Below are 27,312 nucleotides of genomic sequence, written 5' to 3' on the forward strand. Positions count from 1 at the left end.
ATAAAAATGACCTGTTTGGTCTCTTTTTGCAGTCACAGATGAAGATACGGTCAAGCGGTACTACGCCAGGTTTGAGGAGACGTTCTTCCAGACGTGTGAAAAGGAGCTGGCCAAAATCAATACCTTCTACTCTGGTAATCCATCAACAGAAGACAGCTTGCATTTTCACGAGTTTTATTCAGAATAAAGATGAAATCTTCTTTAAAAAGATTAACAATGACTTTATTCCCACTGAAAATGGCCTTTCTGAATTCAACATAAACCGTTTGTTTCTGGTTTATTCGGTTTTTAAGTCCAGTAGAATAATCTGCTCCGTTCATTTAAATTAACTCCATTCTGAGCATGCTCCTCCAGTTGTTCTGCCGCCATATTCCATGCTGACCAACACATAACCCAGGATGGCCGAAGCAACTAGCATCGGACTCCAGTTGAGACGTCTAGGTTAACAGAAGCTTCGAAGAAATGGAAATGATGAAAGAACTGGATGGAGAAGAGCATAAAAAGTGAAAATTGTGCTGGAGTTTGTTTTCGTCCAGTAGATGTAAATATGTAACACCCAATCAGAATGCTTCCCGTTCCCTGGCTCTTTAGCTGAATGAATAAAGACAGTTAAACTTGTTTTTCCATGTGAACCTCTGTTTGGACCGACTGTTTCCCCGCTCTCTGTCACTCTGAATCATTTCATTCTGAATAATTCATTCCAAATAAAAAACATCATGTACGACGACGAGACTGTTTTCACCGTCTTTCTTATGGCGTCCTTCCAGAAAAGCTGGCGGAGGCCCAGCGGCGGTTCGCCACCCTGCAGAATGAGCTGCAGTCGTCTCTGGACGCCCAGAGGGAGAGCTCGGGCAACGGGCGAGGTCTGAGGAGGAGGAAGACGGTGTTCGCCCTGTCGCAGCAGGAGAGATGCAAACACAGGAACATCAAGGACCTGCAGCTGGCCTACTCAGAGTTTTACCTCAACCTCATCCTGCTGCAGAACTATCAGGTATCGCTCCGAGAAGTTCTAGTTTCAGGTGGGCAGACGTGGGATTAACGTCTGAAACGCAGACTGATGGAGCTTCACAGACTGCTTAACAGATTTAAGGTTTTCTAGAGCAGAAACAAAAAAAGACTCGTTTCTTCCATATTTATATGGGATCATGTGGATCATGTCCTCACAGCGTGATATCGAGGTGTGCGCGCGAGGTTCCAGTACGACACACACAACTGAGTCATTAACGTTGCCATAGCGATGGCGTCTTCTGAGCCAGATCATTAACGTTGCCATAGCAACAGCGTCTTCTGAGCCGGATCATTGTTGCCATAGCGACGGCGTCTTGTGAACCTGATCATTAACGTTGCCATAGCAACAGCGTCTTCTGAGCCAGATCATTAATGTTGCCATAGTGACAGCGTCTTCTGATCATTAACGTTGCCATAGCGATGGTGCCTTCTGAGCCTAACCGTTGCTCTTTTCCCACAGATACACTCAGATAAAGTTACAGAGACTCAGATTTCAGGCTCGGAGGAACAAATGGTCACTGCTCCAAACAATAAGTTGTTTTAAAAAACAGCAGACGGGCTTGCTGAACACACAGATGTCATTTTCAGGACTTTGCTGTCCGGTATGTAGTTTTTGTGGCAATTGAAAAACATCCCCCACCTCCTCAGAAAAAAACAAACCCTCTCCTCAGCAGAAAAATCTAAGTCACAAATGAATGGAAGTCAATGAGTCAGCAATGGATGCACTCTGCACTCTCAAACACTTCAACAGAGAACCGTGAGGCTTAGCATGATGAAAACAACATTAGGTGAAAGAGGAGAAAAATGCCTACGTTTTGATGTATTGAATGTTCATGTACCACTGAAACTGCGTCCATGAAAAAAGTTTGTTTGAAAATTTGCTGAAAATGTTTAAAGGGTACAATTATTGGCATCATCCATCTGGAGCATTTCTGAAATTTATTAAAGTTTAAACTGCTATGGTATCAGAACAAAAACGATGTTAAATTACACTTTGAGAAACAAAAGCTTTTATCATCTGCGACCTGTTCAAAGTTCAAATGTTGTTTTTGGCTTGATTTTTCACTCATTCCATTCGTCTCTTTGGGAAAAATTCTGCAGTATTTTTGCACTTTTCAGAAACCCCATGTGTCATCTTTACTAGTCGTCTCACCATTTTCCCATCAAACTGCATGTTTTGATCTGTTTTTTCTTTGGATTTCTCAAACCTGTGTGATGAGTGGTTTGCAGATTTTCATCCTATAATCGATGCGTTTTGTTAGTTTGTCCTTGTCTCTGTGCCCCGCTGCAGAACCTGAACTTCACAGGTTTCAGGAAGATCCTGAAGAAACATGATAAGATTTTGGAAACATCGAGGGGGGCCGAATGGAGGTTGGCCCACGTTGAAGTGGCTCCGTTTTACACATGCAAGAAGATCACCCAGCTCATCTCTGAGACCGAGGTAGACACACACTTTCCAAAAAACCCCAAATAAGAAGGGAGACATTCATTCAGTTCTAGCGTTTTAAATCACACAGAAAGTTTGCTGAGAAAAGTTTATGTGAGAAGAATCCTCAACATTAGCATGAAGTTTTACCCACCAAAGACTTAAAACCCGGCAGTGTTGGCGTCCGCGTTGGTGCACAACAGCTACTGGTTACGCAGACTTCAGCCTCATGGTGCAGAAAGACAGACGTGCGACGTCGGGTCAGAGGAGGTAAAAGAAACTAGTCAAACAGCTCATCGTGTTACAGGCAATAAAAAATAGAAAATCAATTTAAATCTGGGATTGATGATGAAGTTGTAGATTAAAATAAGATACACAGAATTAAAACAGGCGCTGGTTAGCGTCCAACATGTTTGATTAAAATGATAAAAGTCCAAAACCTCCTCTTATCCAGTTGCTTTTATTAACCGGCTTCACTCATCATACGTCAGATTACAAAGTATTGATCTGATTCTGGTCCTGACTGTAGAAACCCAGAACACACACGCCTTCCTAGTTTGTACAAACTTTATTTAAACACGACATGAATAAAGATCAACATAAAGAATAGTGATCAGTGAAGAAGACCTCCAGAGGAAGTCTGGAAATTCTCTTCTCATCTTTTCTGCGTGATTCATTCTTGTTTTCTTTCCTTGTGTGTTTTCCAGGCTTTGGTCACAACCGAGTTGGAGGGAGGTGACAGACAGAAGGCCATGAAGAGGTTGAGGGTGCCTCCACTGGGAGCAGCGCAGGTCAGTCGCACACGTTTTATCCACCTCGTCGGAGCTTAACGCATCTCTGGGGTCCTTTTAACGCCTGTAGCTGGCAGTTTTTCTCGCAGTTCTGCCCGCTCACAGAAACATACATGTAATATGGAAGCAGCTTTGTCACAACGTCGCCGCTGGTTGGCTAAATGAGTGTGAGGGCGGATCTACAGACACACTGCCTTATAGAAACGCCTACACTGTGATGTGGTGTGTGTGTGTGTGTGGCGTTCTTCTGTAAATAGACCATCCCAGTGACATCACATTTTTTGTCACGCCAGCATGTTGAGTGGCTAAAAGCTAGCTTCTGTTAGCGATGGTGCTAGCATACTTCACACTTTCTAAACCAGTTCAGCTCCTGTGTGTCCAGGTCAGACATATCTACAGTAATGAGCTTGTTGGTGCTCAACACCTGCATGATGATCCAGAATCCTGCTTTCCAAACCTCCGTCTGACGTAGCTTCAGCTAGCAGATCCAGCTTCCAGCACGTTTACAACAAGACGCTCAGTTTCACAGGAACCAGAAGCTACACGTCACTAGAGGTTTCTTCATGTCTGCTGGCCGGATGGGAATCAAACCTCCGGCTGTTATCTGCTATGATGGCAGCCGAGTCGTTGGCAGTGCACCTGGTTTGTTCGTCGACAACGTGTAGGTCATGTGATGAGTTGAGAATGGTGTGTGGACACTGGATGACCACTCTGGATCACTGATGTCCCTCATTAACCTATAGAAACTGTGAAGTGATCAGTAGACGCGTCCTGTTCCTCTGAATCACTGGATATCACTGTATTCATAATTCGTCTTACACACAGCTGCTCCTGGCCTGCTTGTTAATGTTGCTATGACGACAGCTGTACCTGTGGAGTCAGTCTGGAACAATCAGGGCTCACAGATGACCCTCCAACAATCAGAATGCGCTTGCAAAGGAAAAGTCGTATAAAAACCGTCAGCATCAGAAGGGTTAAAGCATGTCATTCATTTTACTCTAAAATGAACAGAATTTAAACGATGGCGAGTTTAAAACCTATTTAGGTGTGAGAGTGAATGGGAGAGACAGTCGACTTCCCAGTCCTTCCCTGTCCCAGCTGTTTCAATGGAAGCCCACCTGAATCCCTGATTTGTTATTTCCTTAGTGTGTGTGCAGGGAAACTCTGAGTGTGAGAGGTTTTCAGTCATTTTTCAGCCAGGTTTAGAGTGTGTGATGTCATACGGGGAATGGAGAGGGATTTTAGGTCATTTTCAGATTGTTTTGTAAAACATACCTGTGATTGTATCAAAACCACAAAACATATAAAGATGTTTAAGTTTAAGAGTTTATCTTTTGTGACTTGTTTAAACTTTGACTGATGTTTGTCAGTGAAAGTATGCCTGCGTGTCTGAAGTAGGCTGGGTTTTTGGCCCGTCGGCCAAATCCCATTCATTCCTGCAGGACAAAACATCACAGGCTCTCCCAGATGACACAAACAATGTGAGACAAAGTTTTGTACAGTAACAGTCCTGGCACATTACTCTATTCTATTCTACAGTCATTTAGACGCTTTTATCCAAAGCGACTTACATATGAGTGAGAACAACACAAGCATGAAATCAAACAGTAGAGGACATGGTAGGACTGCTACGTGCTGGTGGACTGTCCAGTTGGACACAGGTCCTTCCATGAAGTGCTACAGGCTTTTTTTTTTCTTTTGTTTACTCCCTTCCCACCCCATAATATCACCTATGTTAAAATACAAAGAATTAATATAAAGTTTGTTGTAAAGAACTGGTCTAAGTTCTCCAACTTTCCAACAAATACAGCTAAACTAAGAGTTGAAGTTCTCCTTGAAGAGCTGAGTCTTCAGCTGGGTCTTAAAAGTAGACAGGGACTCTGCAGAGCGGTCAGAGTTTGGGAGATCATTCCACCATCGTGGAACAACAGAGGAAAAGAGTCTGGCTGGTGATTTAGCCCCACGTTGTGGTGGTAACACGAGGCGTCTTTCACTGGTGGAACGTAGCTGTGGAGAGGGAGTGTAGGTCTGGATTAGGGAGTGTAAGGCTGACGGGAGTTGTTTCAGTTGTTTTGTAAGAATCAAACTAATTTATACATTTGTTCATATTGTAGCTGCCTTATGTCCTAGTTAAATAGCATGACAAAAATATTTAAGCACATAGTTTTTAATGTTTTACAGTGATTGGTATCATAACAACATCTCTGTCCTTTGTTACAAACCAAACTGTGAGAAAAATCAGATGAAAACAAAGTTCTTGTTGTGGTTGGACCGACACCTTATAAATAAATGCGTTGGAGGCGCATGGAGACCCATCCAGGATGGCGGCGCGATGAGACGTCAGCTCGTGTAGGCAGCATGATACGATGCGGTGTCTACTTTTATATGTCTATGTGTCTTCCTGTCTGTCTGTTGTGAGTGGACGTTTACTTCCCTAAAGGACAACCTGGCCGTTGTCTTCTTCTCTGGTTTTGTTAGCACTGCAGACAGGAAACTAACACACATGGTCTGACTATTTTTAGGAAGTTGTTTTCTGTTTAAACTAAAATAAAGACTTTTGTTTCCTAAACCAAGATGGCATGTTTCCACCTGTATCCATGGATACGGAGTAGGTGGATGTGATGGTTTCCTCCATGTCCCGGATGTTACGCATGTTTTCTTTTGGTCTAAGAGATGAAAATAGAAAGATAAGTTTGTGTTTAAAGTGTTTGTGTGTCCACAGCCGGCTCCCGCCTGGACCACCTTCAGAGTGGGTCTTTACTGCGGAGTGTTCCTCGTCTTAATCGTTGCTGTGGTCATTAGAGGTAAGACTTAATCCATAAAGATCTGCTTCGGAATAAGAAATGAAATGATCTGTTGCTGTTATAAAATTATAATTAAAACAAATAGATGTTTATTGTCTTTAAGATAAGTTTAGAATAAGTTCTGTCATTTCTTATCCAGTTAATTCATTCAGGATTAAAATAAACTGCTAAGAAAACAGTACTGAGAAATATTACCTTCTGCTTTGTTTAGTGTAATCTTTTGATTATATTTAGTCTCAATCAAAACTAAATATTGAATAATTCTCATGGTTTTAACCCTTCACATACCAGTTTGATGACATGATCCCAATATATATATATATATATATATATATATATATATATATATTTTTATAAAAGTACAGAAAAATATTGTTATTTTCTGTAGAATTACTGTTTGTTTGTTATTTTATTTGTTTGAATCAAAGAACATTGACTGATGCATGGTGTGTTCTTTTTTGTGACATTAAGTTTACAGTCTAGCAGCCTCTTGAGTCATTAAGGACAAAAATGTCCCATTGAATCCACACTTTTAATCTCATTGCTCTAACAAAATGTAACTTTGCATTTAGTGATATTAGGATTTAGGTTTAAAGACAAATGGTAAAAGTTGTCGTTTTACAGCTAAAATCATGTTTTCCTGAGGTGCAGAATTTCTCCTTTCATTAGTTTTAAACCTATTTTCTCATAACAATCAAACTGGCATTTAAAGCCTTAAAAATGTCCAAATCTTTGCATGTTTGCTTGTTTTGAGCAGCTCTGAAGTTGTTAGAGAGAATATAGAACAAATCCTTTAAATAATATCTGTATTGTTTTCAGTGCTTTTTTTTAAGTGAACATCTTTATGGATAATAAAATCACTTCAACAGTTCTGATTTGAGCTTTTTAAAAAATTAAAAGCTAAATTTGTGAATTAAAAGCTCCCAACGAGCCGCCGCGGTCAACATGGCGGCTCGACAAGGAGCAAAACCTTCCCACATATCCAGGCGGGTTCATGTTGATCTGCTGAGACGTCAGATGGTTGCATCTATTTATTTATTTTTTTTTTTTTAGTGACTGTCACTTTTTCTGTGAGCAGGAGCTGCGATGAATGCGAGTTCTGACATCTGGCCCATGGTCAGGATCTACAGAGGAGGATTCCTGCTCATAGAATTCCTCTTCCTGTTAGGTATTCCGGATATTCCTCTTCCTGTCTACTGCTCCTGCTGGATGTGGTCGTGCAGTAAGGAGCCGTTTGGTTTGTTTTGCAGGAATCAACACGTACGGATGGAGGCAGGCTGGAGTTAATCATGTGCTCATATTTGAGCTGAACCCCCGGAGTAACCTGTCCCACCAGCACCTGTTTGAGGTGAAAACACACCTGAGTTCGTACGTCTGCGGCTCATCAGATAATCCTGCCTTCCACATCATTCTGCATGCTTTGTTTCAGTCTTCTGTGTCAGGTTTCTCTGTCACTGGTGAGAGGTGTGGTCTCTAGTTTCCAGGTGAACTCCTGAGGGACAGTGTTCCACGTTAAGGCCCAGTTTAGTCTGCCGGAACGACCAGTTATCTGCAGATGGACGAGTCAAAGCGTTTCATGTCTTCAATAGAAAGTAGAAATGGAAAATTCAGACATTTTCAGTGTTTGGAAGCTCTTGCAGAATAATCTGGAACTCTGGGTGTAAAGCTGCGACTTCATCACTGGGAGTTTTGTTCAATAAAGTCCAAATTATAATTTTTGCTGATTCAGAAGTTGCATTTATCGTCATTGAAGCTGATCATTTAGGATAAAATTTCCTGCATGATCTGGATCAGTGTGAACTGGATGTGTGTGTCTCCAGGCCTGATGAAAACTGTGTGTGTGTGCAGATTGCAGGCATGTTGGGCGTGTTGTGGGGCGTCAGCCTGCTGTCCTGCCTCTTCAGTGAGAGCATCCACTTCCCCATGCAGGCCAACCCTCTGATTCTTTACGCCGTCTTCCTGCTGTTCCTCATCAACCCCTTCAAGACCTGTTACTACAAGTCTCGATTCTGGCTGCTCAAACTCCTGGTAGGGTCACATCCAATGTCCATTAAGTCACTTTTTACTGTTGTTCAGGGCTGCAGCTGTCATATTAAGATGGCACCATAATCAATATATTAATCCATTTATACGATAAACTTTTTCCGTCTTTCTTTTTTTTTGAGTGAAATGGAACCGAGTTGTTACTGTAGTAAAGTCAGTAACAGTCACATATTTATATACTACAGTAAACTATTGTATTTTAACTTTATCAGCAGCTGCTGATCAATATTCTGACTGTAAACAAAGCTACGGTGACATCACCTCGTCATGACATCACTGGTCAGAAGGTTTGCTTAATTAGAATAAACGAGGAAATCACATAAATACAACAAATAAATAAAAATGGTGAAGATTTTTCTTCAGTTTAAATTTTTGTTTTTACGGATAAAACTACAAAGTACCAAATAAATAAATACAGCTGGTTATTGAAAACGTGGGACAATCCGAAAAGCTGACCAGATAAAGGTTTTTAGTACATGTACCCAAAATATAACTATTTATACATAATTCTCTTTGAAGAGAATGAAAGTATATTTAATTTCAAATAGCCACGTTTCATGAATCTGAACTGCATTTTGGACTGAACCTTCAGCCTGCTCCTGCTGCTCTTTATGCAGCACAACAGATCCATGTTTTATCCATTTTATACTATTGTCTGGCAGTTTATTCATTTTGTAAAAACAGAAAAGCATTTAAACCAGATGCAGCGGCTGGTGTTTCTACCGTAATGTCCTGTTTATCAGCACAAAGCTGCTTCTCAGCTTCCACAGTCTGATGGATTCATGCTGGTGACGATAAGAGTCGTAGAGTTGCGGTATGTCAACGAATGTGTATTATTTTAGATGCGACAGCAGGTTTTACAAGTGAAATTCTGTTGTCCGCATGTAAAATGGTGAAAGTCCTCTAAAGCATCATGACACTAAAATTAGAGCTAGCTTTAGCCCACAACAACACTAGCCTTCTGTTAGCAGTTGCAGAGAATACCAGTGTCTACTACAGTTTACCAGTGTGTACCAGTCTTTACTACAGTTTACCAGTGTGTACCAGTGTTTACTACAGTTTACCAGCGTGTACCAGTGTTTACTACAGTTTACCGGTGTGTACCAGTGTTTACTGCAGTTTACCAGTGTGTACCAGTGTTTACTACAGTTTACCAGCGTGTACCAGTCTTTACTACAGTTTACCGGTGTGTACCAGTGTTTACTACAGTTTACCAGCGTGTACCAGTGTTTACTACAGTTTACCAGCGTGTACCAGTCTTTACTACAGTTTACCGGTGTGTACCAGTGTTTACAACAGTTTACCAGCGTGTACCAGTGTTTACTACAGTTTACCGGTGTGTACCAGTGTTTACTGCAGTTTACCAGTATGTACCAGTATCTACTACAGTTTACCGGTGTGTACCAGTGTTTACTGCAGTTTACCAGCGTGTACCAGTGTTTACTACAGTTTACCAGTGTGTACCAGTCTTTACTACAGTTTACCAGTGTGTACCAGTGTTTACTACAGTTTACCAGCGTGTACCAGTGTTTACTTCAGTTTACCAGTATGTACCAGTGTTTACTACAGTTTACCGGTGTGTATCAGTGTTTACTGCAGTTTACCAGTGTGTACCAGTGTTTACTACAGTTTACCAGCGTGTACCAGTGTTTACTACAGTTTACCAGCGTGTACCAGTGTTTACTGCAGTTTACCAGTGTGTATCAGTGTTTACTACAGTTTACCGGTGTGTATCAGTGTTTACTGCAGTTTACCAGTATGTACCAGTGTCTACTACAGTTTACCAGCGTGTACCAGTGTCTACTACAGTTTACCAGCGTGTACCAGTGTTTACTACAGTTTACCAGCGTGTACCAGTGTTTACTACAGTTTACCAGCGTGTACCAGTGTTTACTACAGTTTACCAGTATGTACCAGTGTCTACTACAGTTTACCAGCGTGTACCAGTGTTTACTACAGTTTACCAGCGTGTACCAGTGTTTACTACAGTTTACCAGTGTATACCAGTGTTTACTGCAGTTTACCAGTGTGTATCAGTGTTTACTACAGTTAACCAGTGTGTACCAGTGTTTACTGCAGTTTACTAGCGTGTACCAGTGTTTACTACAGTTTACCAGTGTATACCAGTGTTTACTGCAGTTTACCAGTGTGTATCAGTGTTTACTACAGTTTACCAGTGTGTACCAGTCTTTACTACAGTTTACCAGCGTGTACCAGTCTTTACTACAGTTTACCAGTGTGTACCAGTCTTTACTACAGTTTACCAGCGTGTACCAGTGTTTACTACAGTTTACCAGTGTGTACCAGTCTTTACTACAGTTTACCAGTGTGTACCAGTGTTTACTACAGTTTACCAGTGTGTACCAGTGTTTACTACAGTTTACCAGTGTGTACCAGTGTTTACTACAGTTTACCAGCGTGTACCAGTGTTTACTACAGTTTACCAGTGTGTACCAGTCTTTACTACAGTTTACCAGCGTGTACCAGTGTTTACTACAGTTTACCAGCGTGTACCAGTGTTTACTACAGTTTACCAGCGTGTGCCAGTGTTTACTACAGTTTACCAGTGTATACCAGTATTTACTGCAGTTTACCAGTGTGTATCAGTGTTTACTACAGTTTACCAGTGTGTACCAGTGTTTACTGCAGTTTACCAGCGTGTACCAGTGTTTACTACAGTTTACCAGTGTATACCAGTGTTTACTGCAGTTTACCAGTGTGTACCAGTCTTTACTACAGTTTACCAGTGTATACCAGTGTTTACTACAGTTTACCAGTGTGTACCAGTCTTTACTACAGTTTACCAGTGTATACCAGTGTTTACTACAGTTTACCAGCGTGTACCAGTGTTTACTACAGTTTACCAGCGTGTACCAGTGTTTACTACAGTTTACCAGTGTATACCAGTGTTTACTACAGTTTACCAGTGTGTACCAGTGTTTACTACAGTTTACCAGTGTGTACCAGTCTTTACTACAGTTTACCAGCGTGTACCAGTGTTTACTACAGTTTACCAGCGTGTACCAGTGTTTACTACAGTTTACCAGTATATACCAGTGTTTACTACAGTTTACCAGTGTGTACCAGTCTTTACTACAGTTTACCAGTGTGTACCAGTGTTTACTACAGTTTACCAGCGTGTACCAGTGTTTACTACAGTTTACCAGTATATACCAGTGTTTACTACAGTTTACCAGTGTGTACCAGTCTTTACTACAGTTTACCAGCGTGTACCAGTCTTTACTACAGTTTACCAGTATATACCAGTGTTTACTACAGTTTACCAGTGTGTACCAGTCTTTACTACAGTTTACCAGCGTGTACCAGTGTTTACTACAGTTTACCAGTGTGTACCAGTGTTTACTACAGTTTACCAGTGTGTACCAGTGTTTACTACAGTTTACCAGCGTGTACCAGTGTTTACTGCAGTTTACCAGTGTGTATCAGTGTTTACTACAGTTTACCAGTGTGTACCAGTCTTTACTACAGTTTACCAGCGTGTACCAGTGTTTACTACAGTTTACCAGCGTGTACCAGTGTTTACTACAGTTTACCAGCGTGTACCAGTGTTTACTACAGTTTACCAGTGTATACCAGTGTTTACTGCAGTTTACCAGTGTGTATCAGTGTTTACTACAGTTTACCAGTGTGTACCAGTGTTTACTGCAGTTTACCAGCGTGTACCAGTGTTTACTACAGTTTACCAGTGTATACCAGTGTTTACTGCAGTTTACCAGTGTGTATCAGTGTTTACTACAGTTTACCAGTGTGTACCAGTCTTTACTACAGTTTACCGGTGTGTACCAGTGTTTACTTCAGTTTACCAGTGTGTACCAGTCTTTACTACAGTTTACCGGTGTGTACCAGTGTTTACTACAGTTTACCAGCGTGTACCAGTGTTTACTGCAGTTTACCGGTATATACCAGTGTTTACTACAGTTTACCAGTGTGTACCAGTCTTTACTACAGTTTACCAGCGTGTACCAGTGTTTACTACAGTTTACCAGTGTGTACCAGTGTTTACTACAGTTTACCAGTGTGTACCAGTCTTTACTACAGTTTACCAGCGTGTACCAGTCTTTACTACAGTTTACCAGTGTGTACCAGTCTTTACTACAGTTTACCGGTGTGTACCAGTCTTTACTACAGTTTACCAGTGTGTACCAGTCTTTACTACAGTTTACCGGTGTGTACCAGTGTTTACTACAGTTTACCAGCGTGTACCAGTCTTTACTACAGTTTACCAGTATATACCAGTGTTTACTACAGTTTACCAGTATATACCATTGTTTACTACAGTTTACCAGTATATACCAGTGTTTACTACAGTTTACCAGTATATACCAGTGTTTACTACAGTTTACCAGTGTGTACCAGTGTTTACTACAGTTTACCAGTGTGTACCAGTGTTTACTACAGTTTACCAGTGTGTACCAGTCTTTACTACAGTTTACCAGCGTGTACCAGTCTTTACTACAGTTTACCAGTGTGTACCAGTCTTTACTACAGTTTACCGGTGTGTACCAGTCTTTACTACAGTTTACCAGTGTGTACCAGTCTTTACTACAGTTTACCGGTGTGTACCAGTGTTTACTACAGTTTACCAGCGTGTACCAGTCTTTACTACAGTTTACCAGTATATACCAGTGTTTACTACAGTTTACCAGTATATACCAGTGTTTACTACAGTTTACCAGTATATACCAGTGTTTACTACAGTTTACCAGTATATACCAGTGTTTACTACAGTTTACCAGTATATACCAGTGTTTACTACAGTTTACCAGTATATACCAGTGTTTACTACAGTTTACCAGTATATACCAGTGTTTACTACAGTTTACCAGTGTGTACCAGTCTTTACTACAGTTTACCAGCGTGTACCAGTGTTTACTACAGTTTACCAGCGTGTACCAGTGTTTACTACAGTTTACCAGTGTGTACCAGTGTTTACTACAGTTTACCGGTGTGTACCAGTGTTTACTGCAGTTTACCGGTATGTACCAGTGTCTACTACAGTTTACCAGCGTGTACCAGTGTTTACTACAGTTTACCAGTGTGTACCAGTATTTACTACAGTTTACCAGCGTGTACCAGTCTTTACTACAGTTTACCAGCGTGTACCAGTGTTTACTACAGTTTACCAGTGTGTACCAGTCTTTACTACAGTTTACCAGTTTGTACCAGTGTCTACTACAGTTTACCAGTATATACCAGTGTTTACTGCAGTTTACCAGTGTGTACCAGTGTTTACTACAGTTTACCAGTGTGTACCAGTCTTTACTACAGTTTACCGGTGTGTACCAGTCTTTACTACAGTTTACCAGCGTGTACCAGTGTTTACTACAGTTTACCAGTATATACCAGTGTTTACTACAGTTTACCAGTGTGTACCAGTCTTTACTACAGTTTACCAGTGTGTACCAGTGTTTACTACAGTTTACCAGCGTGTACCAGTGTCTACTACAGTTTACCAGCGTGTACCAGTGTTTACTACAGTTTACCAGCGTGTACCAGTGTTTACTACAGTTTACCAGCGTGTACCAGTGTTTACTACAGTTTACCAGTATGTACCAGTGTCTACTACAGTTTACCAGCGTGTACCAGTGTTTACTACAGTTTACCAGCGTGTACCAGTGATTACTACAGTTTACCAGTGTATACCAGTGTTTACTGCAGTTTACCAGTGTGTATCAGTGTTTACTACAGTTTACCAGCGTGTACCAGTGTTTACTACAGTTTACCAGTATATACCAGTGTTTACTACAGTTTACCAGTGTGTACCAGTCTTTACTACAGTTTACCAGCGTGTACCAGTCTTTACTACAGTTTACCAGTATATACCAGTGTTTACTACAGTTTACCAGTGTGTACCAGTCTTTACTACAGTTTACCAGCGTGTACCAGTGTTTACTACAGTTTACCAGTGTGTACCAGTGTTTACTACAGTTTACCAGTGTGTACCAGTGTTTACTACAGTTTACCAGCGTGTACCAGTGTTTACTGCAGTTTACCAGTGTGTATCAGTGTTTACTACAGTTTACCAGTGTGTACCAGTCTTTACTACAGTTTACCAGCGTGTACCAGTGTTTACTACAGTTTACCAGCGTGTACCAGTGTTTACTACAGTTTACCAGCGTGTACCAGTGTTTACTACAGTTTACCAGTGTATACCAGTGTTTACTGCAGTTTACCAGTGTGTATCAGTGTTTACTACAGTTTACCAGTGTGTACCAGTGTTTACTGCAGTTTACCAGCGTGTACCAGTGTTTACTACAGTTTACCAGTGTATACCAGTGTTTACTGCAGTTTACCAGTGTGTATCAGTGTTTACTACAGTTTACCAGTGTGTACCAGTCTTTACTACAGTTTACCGGTGTGTACCAGTGTTTACTTCAGTTTACCAGTGTGTACCAGTCTTTACTACAGTTTACCGGTGTGTACCAGTGTTTACTACAGTTTACCAGCGTGTACCAGTGTTTACTGCAGTTTACCAGTATATACCAGTGTTTACTACAGTTTACCAGTGTGTACCAGTCTTTACTACAGTTTACCAGCGTGTACCAGTGTTTACTACAGTTTACCAGTGTGTACCAGTGTTTACTACAGTTTACCAGTGTGTACCAGTCTTTACTACAGTTTACCAGCGTGTACCAGTCTTTACTACAGTTTACCAGTGTGTACCAGTCTTTACTACAGTTTACCGGTGTGTACCAGTCTTTACTACAGTTTACCAGTGTGTACCAGTCTTTACTACAGTTTACCGGTGTGTACCAGTGTTTACTACAGTTTACCAGCGTGTACCAGTCTTTACTACAGTTTACCAGTATATACCAGTGTTTACTACAGTTTACCAGTATATACCATTGTTTACTACAGTTTACCAGTATATACCAGTGTTTACTACAGTTTACCAGTATATACCAGTGTTTACTACAGTTTACCAGTGTGTACCAGTGTTTACTACAGTTTACCAGTGTGTACCAGTGTTTACTACAGTTTACCAGTGTGTACCAGTCTTTACTACAGTTTACCAGCGTGTACCAGTCTTTACTACAGTTTACCAGTGTGTACCAGTCTTTACTACAGTTTACCGGTGTGTACCAGTCTTTACTACAGTTTACCAGTGTGTACCAGTCTTTACTACAGTTTACCGGTGTGTACCAGTGTTTACTACAGTTTACCAGCGTGTACCAGTCTTTACTACAGTTTACCAGTATATACCAGTGTTTACTACAGTTTACCAGTATATACCAGTGTTTACTACAGTTTACCAGTATATACCAGTGTTTACTACAGTTTACCAGTATATACCAGTGTTTACTACAGTTTACCAGTATATACCAGTGTTTACTACAGTTTACCAGTATATACCAGTGTTTACTACAGTTTACCAGTGTGTACCAGTCTTTACTACAGTTTACCAGCGTGTACCAGTGTTTACTACAGTTTACCAGCGTGTACCAGTGTTTACTACAGTTTACCAGTGTGTACCAGTGTTTACTACAGTTTACCGGTGTGTACCAGTGTTTACTGCAGTTTACCGGTATGTACCAGTGTCTACTACAGTTTACCAGCGTGTACCAGTGTTTACTACAGTTTACCAGTGTGTACCAGTATTTACTACAGTTTACCAGCGTGTACCAGTCTTTACTACAGTTTACCAGCGTGTACCAGTGTTTACTACAGTTTACCAGTGTGTACCAGTCTTTACTACAGTTTACCAGTTTGTACCAGTGTCTACTACAGTTTACCAGTATATACCAGTGTTTACTGCAGTTTACCAGTGTGTACCAGTGTTTACTACAGTTTACCAGTGTGTACCAGTCTTTACTACAGTTTACCGGTGTGTACCAGTCTTTACTACAGTTTACCAGCGTGTACCAGTGTTTACTACAGTTTACCAGTATATACCAGTGTTTACTACAGTTTACCAGTGTGTACCAGTCTTTACTACAGTTTACCAGTGTGTACCAGTGTTTACTACAGTTTACCAGCGTGTACCAGTGTCTACTACAGTTTACCAGCGTGTACCAGTGTTTACTACAGTTTACCAGCGTGTACCAGTGTTTACTACAGTTTACCAGCGTGTACCAGTGTTTACTACAGTTTACCAGTATGTACCAGTGTCTACTACAGTTTACCAGCGTGTACCAGTGTTTACTACAGTTTACCAGCGTGTACCAGTGATTACTACAGTTTACCAGTGTATACCAGTGTTTACTGCAGTTTACCAGTGTGTATCAGTGTTTACTACAGTTAACCAGTGTGTACCAGTGTTTACTGCAGTTTACTAGCGTGTACCAGTGTTTACTACAGTTTACCAGTGTATACCAGTGTTTACTGCAGTTTACCAGTGTGTATCAGTGTTTACTACAGTTTACCAGTGTGTACCAGTCTTTACTACAGTTTACCAGCGTGTACCAGTCTTTACTACAGTTTACCAGTGTGTACCAGTCTTTACTACAGTTTACCAGCGTGTACCAGTGTTTACTACAGTTTACCAGTGTGTACCAGTCTTTACTACAGTTTACCAGTGTGTACCAGTGTTTACTACAGTTTACCAGTGTGTACCAGTGTTTACTACAGTTTACCAGTGTGTACCAGTGTTTACTACAGTTTACCAGCGTGTACCAGTGTTTACTACAGTTTACCAGTGTGTACCAGTCTTTACTACAGTTTACCAGCGTGTACCAGTGTTTACTACAGTTTACCAGCGTGTACCAGTGTTTACTACAGTTTACCAGCGTGTACCAGTGTTTACTACAGTTTACCAGTGTATACCAGTATTTACTGCAGTTTACCAGTGTGTATCAGTGTTTACTACAGTTTACCAGTGTGTACCAGTGTTTACTGCAGTTTACCAGCGTGTACCAGTGTTTACTACAGTTTACCAGTGTATACCAGTGTTTACTGCAGTTTACCAGTGTGTACCAGTCTTTACTACAGTTTACCAGTGTATACCAGTGTTTACTACAGTTTACCAGTGTGTACCAGTCTTTACTACAGTTTACCAGTGTATACCAGTGTTTACTACAGTTTACCAGCGTGTACCAGTGTTTACTACAGTTTACCAGCGTGTACCAGTGTTTACTTCAGTTTACCAGTGTGTACCAGTCTTTACTACAGTTTACCGGTGTGTACCAGTGTTTACTACAGTTTACCAGCGTGTACCAGTGTTTACTGCAGTTTACCAGTATATACCAGTGTTTACTACAGTTTACCAGTGTGTACCAGTCTTTACTACAGTTTACCAGCGTGTACCAGTCTTTACTACAGTTTACCAGCGTGTACCAGTGTTTACTACAGTTTACCAGTGTGTACCAGTGTTTACTACAGTTTACCAGTGTGTACCAGTCTTTACTACAGTTTACCAGCGTGTACCAGTCTTTACTACAGTTTACCAGTGTGTACCAGTCTTTACTACAGTTTACCGGTGTGTACCAGTCTTTACTACAGTTTACCAGCGTGTACCAGTCTTTACTACAGTTTACCAGTATATACCAGTGTTTACTACAGTTTACCAGTATATACCATTGTTTACTACAGTTTACCAGTATATACCAGTGTTTACTACAGTTTACCAGTATATACCAGTGTTTACTACAGTTTACCAGTGTGTACCAGTGTTTACTACAGTTTACCAGTGTGTACCAGTCTTTACTACAGTTTACCAGCGTGTACCAGTGTTTACTACAGTTTACCAGTGTGTACCAGTGTTTACTACAGTTTACCAGTGTGTACCAGTGTTTACTACAGTTTACCGGTGTGTACCAGTGTTTACTGCAGTTTACCGGTATGTACCAGTGTCTACTACAGTTTACCAGCGTGTACCAGTGTTTACTACAGTTTACCAGTGTGTACCAGTATTTACTACAGTTTACCAGCGTGTACCAGTCTTTACTACAGTTTACCAGCGTGTACCAGTGTTTACTACAGTTTACCAGTGTGTACCAGTCTTTACTACAGTTTACCAGTTTGTACCAGTGTCTACTACAGTTTACCAGTATATACCAGTGTTTACTGCAGTTTACCAGTATATACCAGTGTTTACTACAGTTTACCAGTGTGTACCAGTCTTTACTACAGTTTACCAGCGTGTACCAGTGTTTACTACAGTTTACCAGTGTGTGCCAGTGTTTACTACAGTTTACCAGTGTGTACCAGTCTTTACTACAGTTTACCAGCGTGTACCAGTCTTTACTACAGTTTACCAGTGTGTACCAGTCTTTACTACAGTTTACCGGTGTGTACCAGTCTTTACTACAGTTTACCAGTGTGTACCAGTCTTTACTACAGTTTACCGGTGTGTACCAGTGTTTACTACAGTTTACCAGCGTGTACCAGTCTTTACTACAGTTTACCAGTATATACCAGTGTTTACTACAGTTTACCAGTATATACCATTGTTTACTACAGTTTACCAGTATATACCAGTGTTTACTACAGTTTACCAGTATATACCAGTGTTTACTACAGTTTACCAGTGTGTACCAGTGTTTACTACAGTTTACCAGTGTGTACCAGTGTTTACTACAGTTTACCAGTGTGTACCAGTCTTTACTACAGTTTACCAGCGTGTACCAGTCTTTACTACAGTTTACCAGTGTGTACCAGTCTTTACTACAGTTTACCGGTGTGTACCAGTCTTTACTACAGTTTACCAGTGTGTACCAGTCTTTACTACAGTTTACCGGTGTGTACCAGTGTTTACTACAGTTTACCAGCGTGTACCAGTCTTTACTACAGTTTACCAGTATATACCAGTGTTTACTACAGTTTACCAGTATATACCAGTGTTTACTACAGTTTACCAGTATATACCAGTGTTTACTACAGTTTACCAGTATATACCAGTGTTTACTACAGTTTACCAGTATATACCAGTGTTTACTACAGTTTACCAGTATATACCAGTGTTTACTACAGTTTACCAGTGTGTACCAGTCTTTACTACAGTTTACCAGCGTGTACCAGTGTTTACTACAGTTTACCAGTGTGTACCAGTGTTTACTACAGTTTACCAGTGTGTACCAGTGTTTACTACAGTTCACCGGTGTGTACCAGTGTTTACTGCAGTTTACCGGTATGTACCAGTGTCTACTACAGTTTACCAGCGTGTACCAGTGTTTACTACAGTTTACCAGTGTGTACCAGTATTTACTACAGTTTACCAGCGTGTACCAGTCTTTACTACAGTTCACCAGCGTGTACCAGTGTTTACTACAGTTTACCAGTGTGTACCAGTCTTTACTACAGTTTACCAGTTTGTACCAGTGTCTACTACAGTTTACCAGTATATACCAGTGTTTACTGCAGTTTACCAGTGTGTACCAGTGTTTACTACAGTTTACCAATGTGTACCAGTCTTTACTACAGTTTACCGGTGTGTACCAGTCTTTACTACAGTTTACCAGCGTGTACCAGTGTTTACTACAGTTTACCAGTATATACCAGTGTTTACTACAGTTTACCAGTGTGTACCAGTCTTTACTACAGTTTACCAGTGTGTACCAGTGTTTACTACAGTTTACCAGCGTGTACCAGTGTCTACTACAGTTTACCAGCGTGTACCAGTGTTTACTACAGTTTACCAGCGTGTACCAGTGTTTACTACAGTTTACCAGCGTGTACCAGTGTTTACTACAGTTTACCAGTATGTACCAGTGTCTACTACAGTTTACCAGCGTGTACCAGTGTTTACTACAGTTTACCAGCGTGTACCAGTGTTTACTACAGTTTACCAGTGTATACCAGTGTTTACTGCAGTTTACCAGTGTGTATCAGTGTTTACTACAGTTAACCAGTGTGTACCAGTGTTTACTGGAGTTTACTAGCGTGTACCAGTGTTTACTACAGTTTACCAGTGTATACCAGTGTTTACTGCAGTTTACCAGTGTGTATCAGTGTTTACTACAGTTTACCAGTGTGTACCAGTCTTTACTACAGTTTACCAGCGTGTACCAGTCTTTACTACAGTTTACCAGTGTGTACCAGTCTTTACTACAGTTTACCAGCGTGTACCAGTGTTTACTACAGTTTACCAGTGTGTACCAGTCTTTACAACAGTTTACCAGTGTGTACCAGTGTTTACTACAGTTTACCAGTGTGTACCAGTGTTTACTACAGTTTACCAGTGTGTACCAGTGTTTACTACAGTTTACCAGCGTGTACCAGTGTTTACTACAGTTTACCAGTGTGTACCAGTCTTTACTACAGTTTACCAGCGTGTACCAGTGTTTACTACAGTTTACCAGTATATACCAGTGTTTACTACAGTTTACCAGCGTGTACCAGTGTTTACTACAGTTTACCAGTGTATACCAGTATTTACTGCAGTTTACCAGTGTGTATCAGTGTTTACTACAGTTTACCAGTGTGTACCAGTGTTTACTGCAGTTTACCAGCGTGTACCAGTGTTTACTACAGTTTACCAGTGTATACCAGTGTTTACTGCAGTTTACCAGTGTGTACCAGTCTTTACTACAGTTTACCAGTGTATACCAGTGTTTACTACAGTTTACCAGTGTGTACCAGTGTTTACTACAGTTTACCAGTGTATACCAGTGTTTACTACAGTTTACCAGCGTGTACCAGTGTTTACTACAGTTTACCAGCGTGTACCAGTGTTTACTACAGTTTACCAGTGTATACCAGTGTTTACTACAGTTTACCAGTGTGTACCAGTGTTTACTACAGTTTACCAGTGTGTACCAGTCTTTACTACAGTTTACCAGCGTGTACCAGTGTTTACTACAGTTTACCAGCGTGTACCAGTGTTTACTACAGTTTACCAGTATATACCAGTGTTTACTACAGTTTACCAGTGTGTACCAGTCTTTACTACAGTTTACCAGTGTGTACCAGTCTTTACTACAGTTTACCAGCGTGTACCAGTGTTTACTACAGTTTACCAGTATATACCAGTGTTTACTACAGTTTACCAGTGTGTACCAGTCTTTACTACAGTTTACCAGCGTGTACCAGTCTTTACTACAGTTTACCTGTATATACCAGTGTTTACTACAGTTTACCAGTGTGTACCAGTCTTTACTACAGTTTACCAGCGTGTACCAGTGTTTACTACAGTTTACCAGTGTGTACCAGTGTTTACTACAGTTTACCAGTGTGTACCAGTGTTTACTACAGTTCACCAGCGTGTACCAGTGTTTACTGCAGTTTACCAGTGTGTATCAGTGTTTACTACAGTTTACCAGTGTGTACCAGTCTTTACTACAGTTTACCAGCGTGTACCAGTGTTTACTACAGTTTACCAGCGTGTACCAGTGTTTACTACAGTTTACCAGTGTGTACCAGTCTTTACTACAGTTTACCAGCGTGTACCAGTGTTTACTACAGTTTACCAGCGTGTACCAGTGTTTACTACAGTTTACCAGTATATACCAGTGTTTACTACAGTTTACCAGTGTGTACCAGTCTTTACTACAGTTTACCAGTGTGTACCAGTCTTTACTACAGTTTACCAGCGTGTACCAGTGTTTACTACAGTTTACCAGTATATACCAGTGTTTACTACAGTTTACCAGTGTGTACCAGTCTTTACTACAGTTTACCAGCGTGTACCAGTCTTTACTACAGTTTACCAGTATATACCAGTGTTTACTACAGTTTACCAGTGTGTACCAGTCTTTACTACAGTTTACCAGCGTGTACCAGTGTTTACTACAGTTTACCAGTGTGTACCAGTGTTTACTACAGTTTACCAGTGTGTACCAGTGTTTACTACAGTTTACCAGCGTGTACCAGTGTTTACTGCAGTTTACCAGTGTGTATCAGTGTTTACTACAGTTTACCAGTGTGTACCAGTCTTTACTACAGTTTACCAGCGTGTACCAGTGTTTACTACAGTTTACCAGCGTGTACCAGTGTTTACTACAGTTTACCAGCGTGTACCAGTGTTTACTACAGTTTACCAGTGTATACCAGTGTTTACTGCAGTTTACCAGTGTGTATCAGTGTTTACTACAGTTTACCAGTGTGTACCAGTGTTTACTGCAGTTTACCAGCGTGTACCAGTGTTTACTACAGTTTACCAGTGTATACCAGTGTTTACTGCAGTTTACCAGTGTGTATCAGTCTTTACTACAGTTTACCAGTGTGTACCAGTCTTTACTACAGTTTACCGGTGTGTACCAGTGTTTACTTCAGTTTACCAGTGTGTACCAGTCTTTACTACAGTTTACCGGTGTGTACCAGTGTTTACTACAGTTTACCTGCGTGTACCAGTGTTTACTGCAGTTTACCAGTATATACCAGTGTTTACTACAGTTTACCAGTGTGTACCAGTCTTTACTACAGTTTACCAGCGTGTACCAGTGTTTACTACAGTTTACCAGTGTGTACCAGTGTTTACTACAGTTTACCAGTGTGTACCAGTGTTTACTACAGTTTACCAGCGTGTACCAGTCTTTACTACAGTTTACCAGTGTGTACCAGTCTTTACTACAGTTTACCGGTGTGTACCAGTCTTTACTACAGTTTACCAGTGTGTACCAGTCTTTACTACAGTTTACCAGTGTGTACCAGTGTTTACTACAGTTTACCAGCGTGTACCAGTCTTTACTACAGTTTACCAGTATATACCAGTGTTTACTACAGTTTACCAGTATATACCATTGTTTACTACAGTTTACCAGTATATACCAGTGTTTACTACAGTTTACCAGTATATACCAGTGTTTACTACAGTTTACCAGTGTGTACCAGTGTTTACTACAGTTTACCAGTGTGTACCAGTGTTTACTACAGTTTACCAGTGTGTACCAGTCTTTACTACAGTTTACCAGCGTGTACCAGTCTTTACTACAGTTTACCAGTGTGTACCAGTCTTTACTACAGTTTACCGGTGTGTACCAGTCTTTACTACAGTTTACCAGTGTGTACCAGTCTTTACTACAGTTTACCGGTGTGTACCAGTGTTTACTACAGTTTACCAGCGTGTACCAGTCTTTACTACAGTTTACCAGTATATACCAGTGTTTACTACAGTTTACCAGTATATACCAGTGTTTACTACAGTTTACCAGTATATACCAGTGTTTACTACAGTTTACCAGTATATACCAGTGTTTACTACAGTTTACCAGTATATACCAGTGTTTACTACAGTTTACCAGTATATACCAGTGTTTACTACAGTTTACCAGTGTGTACCAGTCTTTACTACAGTTTACCAGCGTGTACCAGTGTTTACTACAGTTTACCAGTGTGTACCAGTGTTTACTACAGTTTACCAGTGTGTACCAGTGTTTACTACAGTTTACCGGTGTGTACCAGTGTTTACTGCAGTTTACCGGTATGTACCAGTGTCTACTACAGTTTACCAGCGTGTACCAGTGTTTACTACAGTTTACCAGTGTGTACCAGTATTTACTACAGTTTACCAGCGTGTACCAGTCTTTACTACAGTTTACCAGCGTGTACCAGTGTTTACTACAGTTTACCAGTGTGTACCAGTCTTTACTACAGTTTACCAGTTTGTACCAGTGTCTACTACAGTTTACCAGTATATACCAGTGTTTACTGCAGTTTACCAGTGTGTACCAGTGTTTACTACAGTTTACCAGTGTGTACCAGTCTTTACTACAGTTTACCGGTGTGTACCAGTGTTTACTGCAGTTTACCAGCGTGTGCCAGTGTTTACTACAGTTTACCAGTGTCTACTACAGTTTACCAGTATATACCAGTGTTTACTACAGTTTACCAGTGTATACCAGTGTTTACTACAGTTTACCAGTGTGTATCAGTGTTTACTACAGTTTACCAGTGTGTACCAGTCTTTACTACAGTTTACCAGCGTGTACCAGTGTTTACTACAGTTTACCAGTGTGTACCAGTCTTTACTACAGTTTACCGGTGTGTACCAGTGTTTACTTCAGTTTACCAGTGTGTACCAGTCTTTACTACAGTTTACCGGTGTGTACCAGTGTTTACTACAGTTTACCAGCGTGTACCAGTGTTTACTACAGTTTACCAGTATATACCAGTGTTTACTACAGTTTACCAGCGTGTACCAGTCTTTACTACAGTTTACCAGCGTGTACCAGTGTTTACTACAGTTTACCAGTGTGTACCAGTGTTTACTACAGTTTACCAGTGTGTACCAGTCTTTACTACAGTTTACCAGCGTGTACCAGTCTTTACTACAGTTTACCAGTGTGTACCAGTGTTTACTACAGTTTACCGGTGTGTACCAGTCTTTACTACAGTTTACCAGTGTGTACCAGTCTTTACTACAGTTTACCGGTGTGTACCAGTGTTTACTACAGTTTACCAGCGTGTACCAGTCTTTACTACAGTTTACCAGTATATACCAGTGTTTACTACAGTTTACCAGTATATACCAGTGTTTACTACAGTTTACCAGTATATACCAGTGTTTACTACAGTTTACCAGTGTGTACCAGTGTTTACTACAGTTTACCAGTGTGTACCAGTCTTTACTACAGTTTACCAGCGTGTACCAGTCTTTACTACAGTTTACCAGTGTGTACCAGTCTTTACTACAGTTTACCGGTGTGTACCAGTCTTTACTACAGTTTACCAGTGTGTACCAGTCTTTACTACAGTTTACCGGTGTGTACCAGTGTTTACTACAGTTTACCAGTGTATACCAGTGTTTACTGCAGTTTACCAGTATATACCAGTGTTTACTACAGTTTACCAGTATATACCAGTGTTTACTACAGTTTACCAGTATATACCAGTGTTTACTACAGTTTACCAGTATATACCAGTGTTTACTACAGTTTACCAGTATATACCAGTGTTTACTACAGTTTACCAGTGTGTACCAGTCTTTACTACAGTTTACCAGCGTGTACCAGTGTTTACTACAGTTTACCAGTGTGTACCAGTGTTTACTACAGTTTACCAGTGTGTACCAGTGTTTACTACAGTTTACCGGTGTGTACCAGTGTTTACTGCAGTTTACCGGTATGTACCAGTGTCTACTACAGTTTACCAGCGTGTACCAGTGTTTACTACAGTTTACCAGTGTGTACCAGTATTTACTACAGTTTACCAGCGTGTACCAGTCTTTACTACAGTTTACCAGCGTGTACCAGTGTTTACTACAGTTTACCAGTGTGTACCAGTCTTTACTACAGTTTACCAGTTTGTACCAGTGTCTACTACAGTTTACCAGTATATACCAGTGTTTACTGCAGTTTACCAGTGTGTACCAGTGTTTACTACAGTTTACCAGTGTGTACCAGTCTTTACTACAGTTTACCGGTGTGTACCAGTGTTTACTGCAGTTTACCAGCGTGTACCAGTGTTTACTACAGTTCACCAGTGTCTACTACAGTTTACCAGTATATACCAGTGTTTACTACAGTTTACCAGTGTATACCAGTGTTTACTACAGTTTACCAGTGTGTACCAGTGTTTACTACAGTTTACCAGTGTGTACCAGTCTTTACTACAGTTTACCAGCGTGTACCAGTGTTTACTACAGTTTACCAGTGTGTACCAGTCTTTACTACAGTTTACCGGTGTGTACCAGTGTTTACTTCAGTTTACCAGTGTGTACCAGTCTTTACTACAGTTTACCGGTGTGTACCAGTGTTTACTACAGTTTACCAGCGTGTACCAGTGTTTACTACAGTTTACCAGTATATACCAGTGTTTACTACAGTTTACCAGTGTGTACCAGTCTTTACTACAGTTTACCAGCGTGTACCAGTCTTTACTACAGTTTACCAGTGTGTACCAGTCTTTACTACCGTTTACCAGTGTGTACCAGTCTTTACTACAGTTTACGGGTGTGTACCAGTGTTTACTACAGTTTACCAGCGTGTACCAGTCTTTACTACAGTTTACCAGTATATACCAGTGTTTACTACAGTTTACCAGTATATACCAGTGTTTACTACAGTTTACCAGTATATACCAGTGTTTACTACAGTTTACCAGTATATACCAGTGTTTACTACAGTTTACCAGTGTGTACCAGTGTTTACTACAGTTTACCAGTGTGTACCAGTCTTTACTACAGTTTACCAGCGTGTACCAGTCTTTACTACAGTTTACCAGTGTGTACCAGTCTTTACTACAGTTTACCGGTGTGTACCAGTCTTTACTACAGTTTACCAGTGTGTACCAGTCTTTACTACAGTTTACCGGTGTGTACCAGTGTTTACTACAGTTTACCAGTATATACCAGTGTTTACTACAGTTTACCAGTATATACCAGTGTTTACTACAGTTTACCAGTATATACCAGTGTTTACTACAGTTTACCAGTATATACCAGTGTTTACTACAGTTTACCAGTGTGTACCAGTCTTTACTACAGTTTACCAGCATGTACCAGTGTTTACTACAGTTTACCAGTGTGTACCAGTGTTTACTACAGTTTACCAGTGTGTACCAGTGTTTACTACAGTTTACCGGTGTGTACCAGTGTTTACTGCCGTTTACCGGTATGTACCAGTGTCTACTACAGTTTACCAGCGTGTACCAGTGTTTACTACAGTTTACCAGTGTGTACCAGTATTTACTACAGTTTACCAGCGTGTACCAGTCTTTACTACAGTTTACCAGCGTGTACCAGTGTTTACTACAGTTTACCAGTGTGTACCAGTCTTTACTACAGTTTACCAGTTTGTACCAGTGTCTACTACAGTTTACCAGTATATACCAGTGTTTACTGCAGTTTACCAGTGTGTACCAGTGTTTACTACAGTTTACCAGTGTGTACCAGTCTTTACTACAGTTTACCGGTGTGTACCAGTGTTTACTGCAGTTTACCAGCGTGTACCAGTGTTTACTACACTTTACCAGTGTCTACTACAGTTTACCAGTATATACCAGTGTTTACTACAGTTTACCAGTGTGTACCAGTCTTTACTACAGTTTACCAGTGTGTACCAGTCTTTACTACGGTTTACCAGTGTATACCAGTGTTTACTGCAGTTTACCAGTGTGTATCAGTGTTTACTACAGTTTACCAGTGTGTACCAGTCTTTACTACAGTTTACCAGCGTGTACCAGTGTTTACTACAGTTTACCAGTGTGTACCAGTCTTTACTACAGTTTACCGGTGTGTACCAGTGTTTACTTCAGTTTACCAGTGTGTACCAGTCTTTACTATAGTTTACCGGTGTGTACCAGTGTTTACTACAGTTTACCAGCGTGTACCAGTGTTTACTGCAGTTTACCGGTATGTACCAGTGTCTACTACAGTTTACCAGCGTGTACCAGTGTTTACTACAGT

General features: G+C 40.6%; 1 protein-coding gene across 1 annotated transcript in view; it reads left to right on the forward strand.

Annotated features, from left to right (window-relative positions):
• Positions 1–27,312, forward strand: part of LOC306758956 (xenotropic and polytropic retrovirus receptor 1 homolog) — a 69,692-nt gene that overhangs the window by 20,781 nt on the left and 21,599 nt on the right. Inside the window, exons 3-10 of the mRNA XM_079244409.1 lie at positions 33–134; positions 768–991; positions 2,300–2,449; positions 3,142–3,225; positions 5,948–6,029; positions 7,108–7,197; positions 7,280–7,377; positions 7,878–8,057. Coding sequence (XP_079100535.1) covers positions 33–134; positions 768–991; positions 2,300–2,449; positions 3,142–3,225; positions 5,948–6,029; positions 7,108–7,197; positions 7,280–7,377; positions 7,878–8,057 — 1,010 coding nt within the window. The remainder of the gene's footprint in view (positions 1–32; positions 135–767; positions 992–2,299; positions 2,450–3,141; positions 3,226–5,947; positions 6,030–7,107; positions 7,198–7,279; positions 7,378–7,877; positions 8,058–27,312) is intronic.

The sequence above is a fragment of the Telmatherina bonti genome (assembly GCF_933228915.1).
Source record: "Telmatherina bonti genome assembly, chromosome: 7".
Lineage (NCBI taxonomy): Eukaryota > Metazoa > Chordata > Actinopteri > Atheriniformes > Telmatherinidae > Telmatherina > Telmatherina bonti.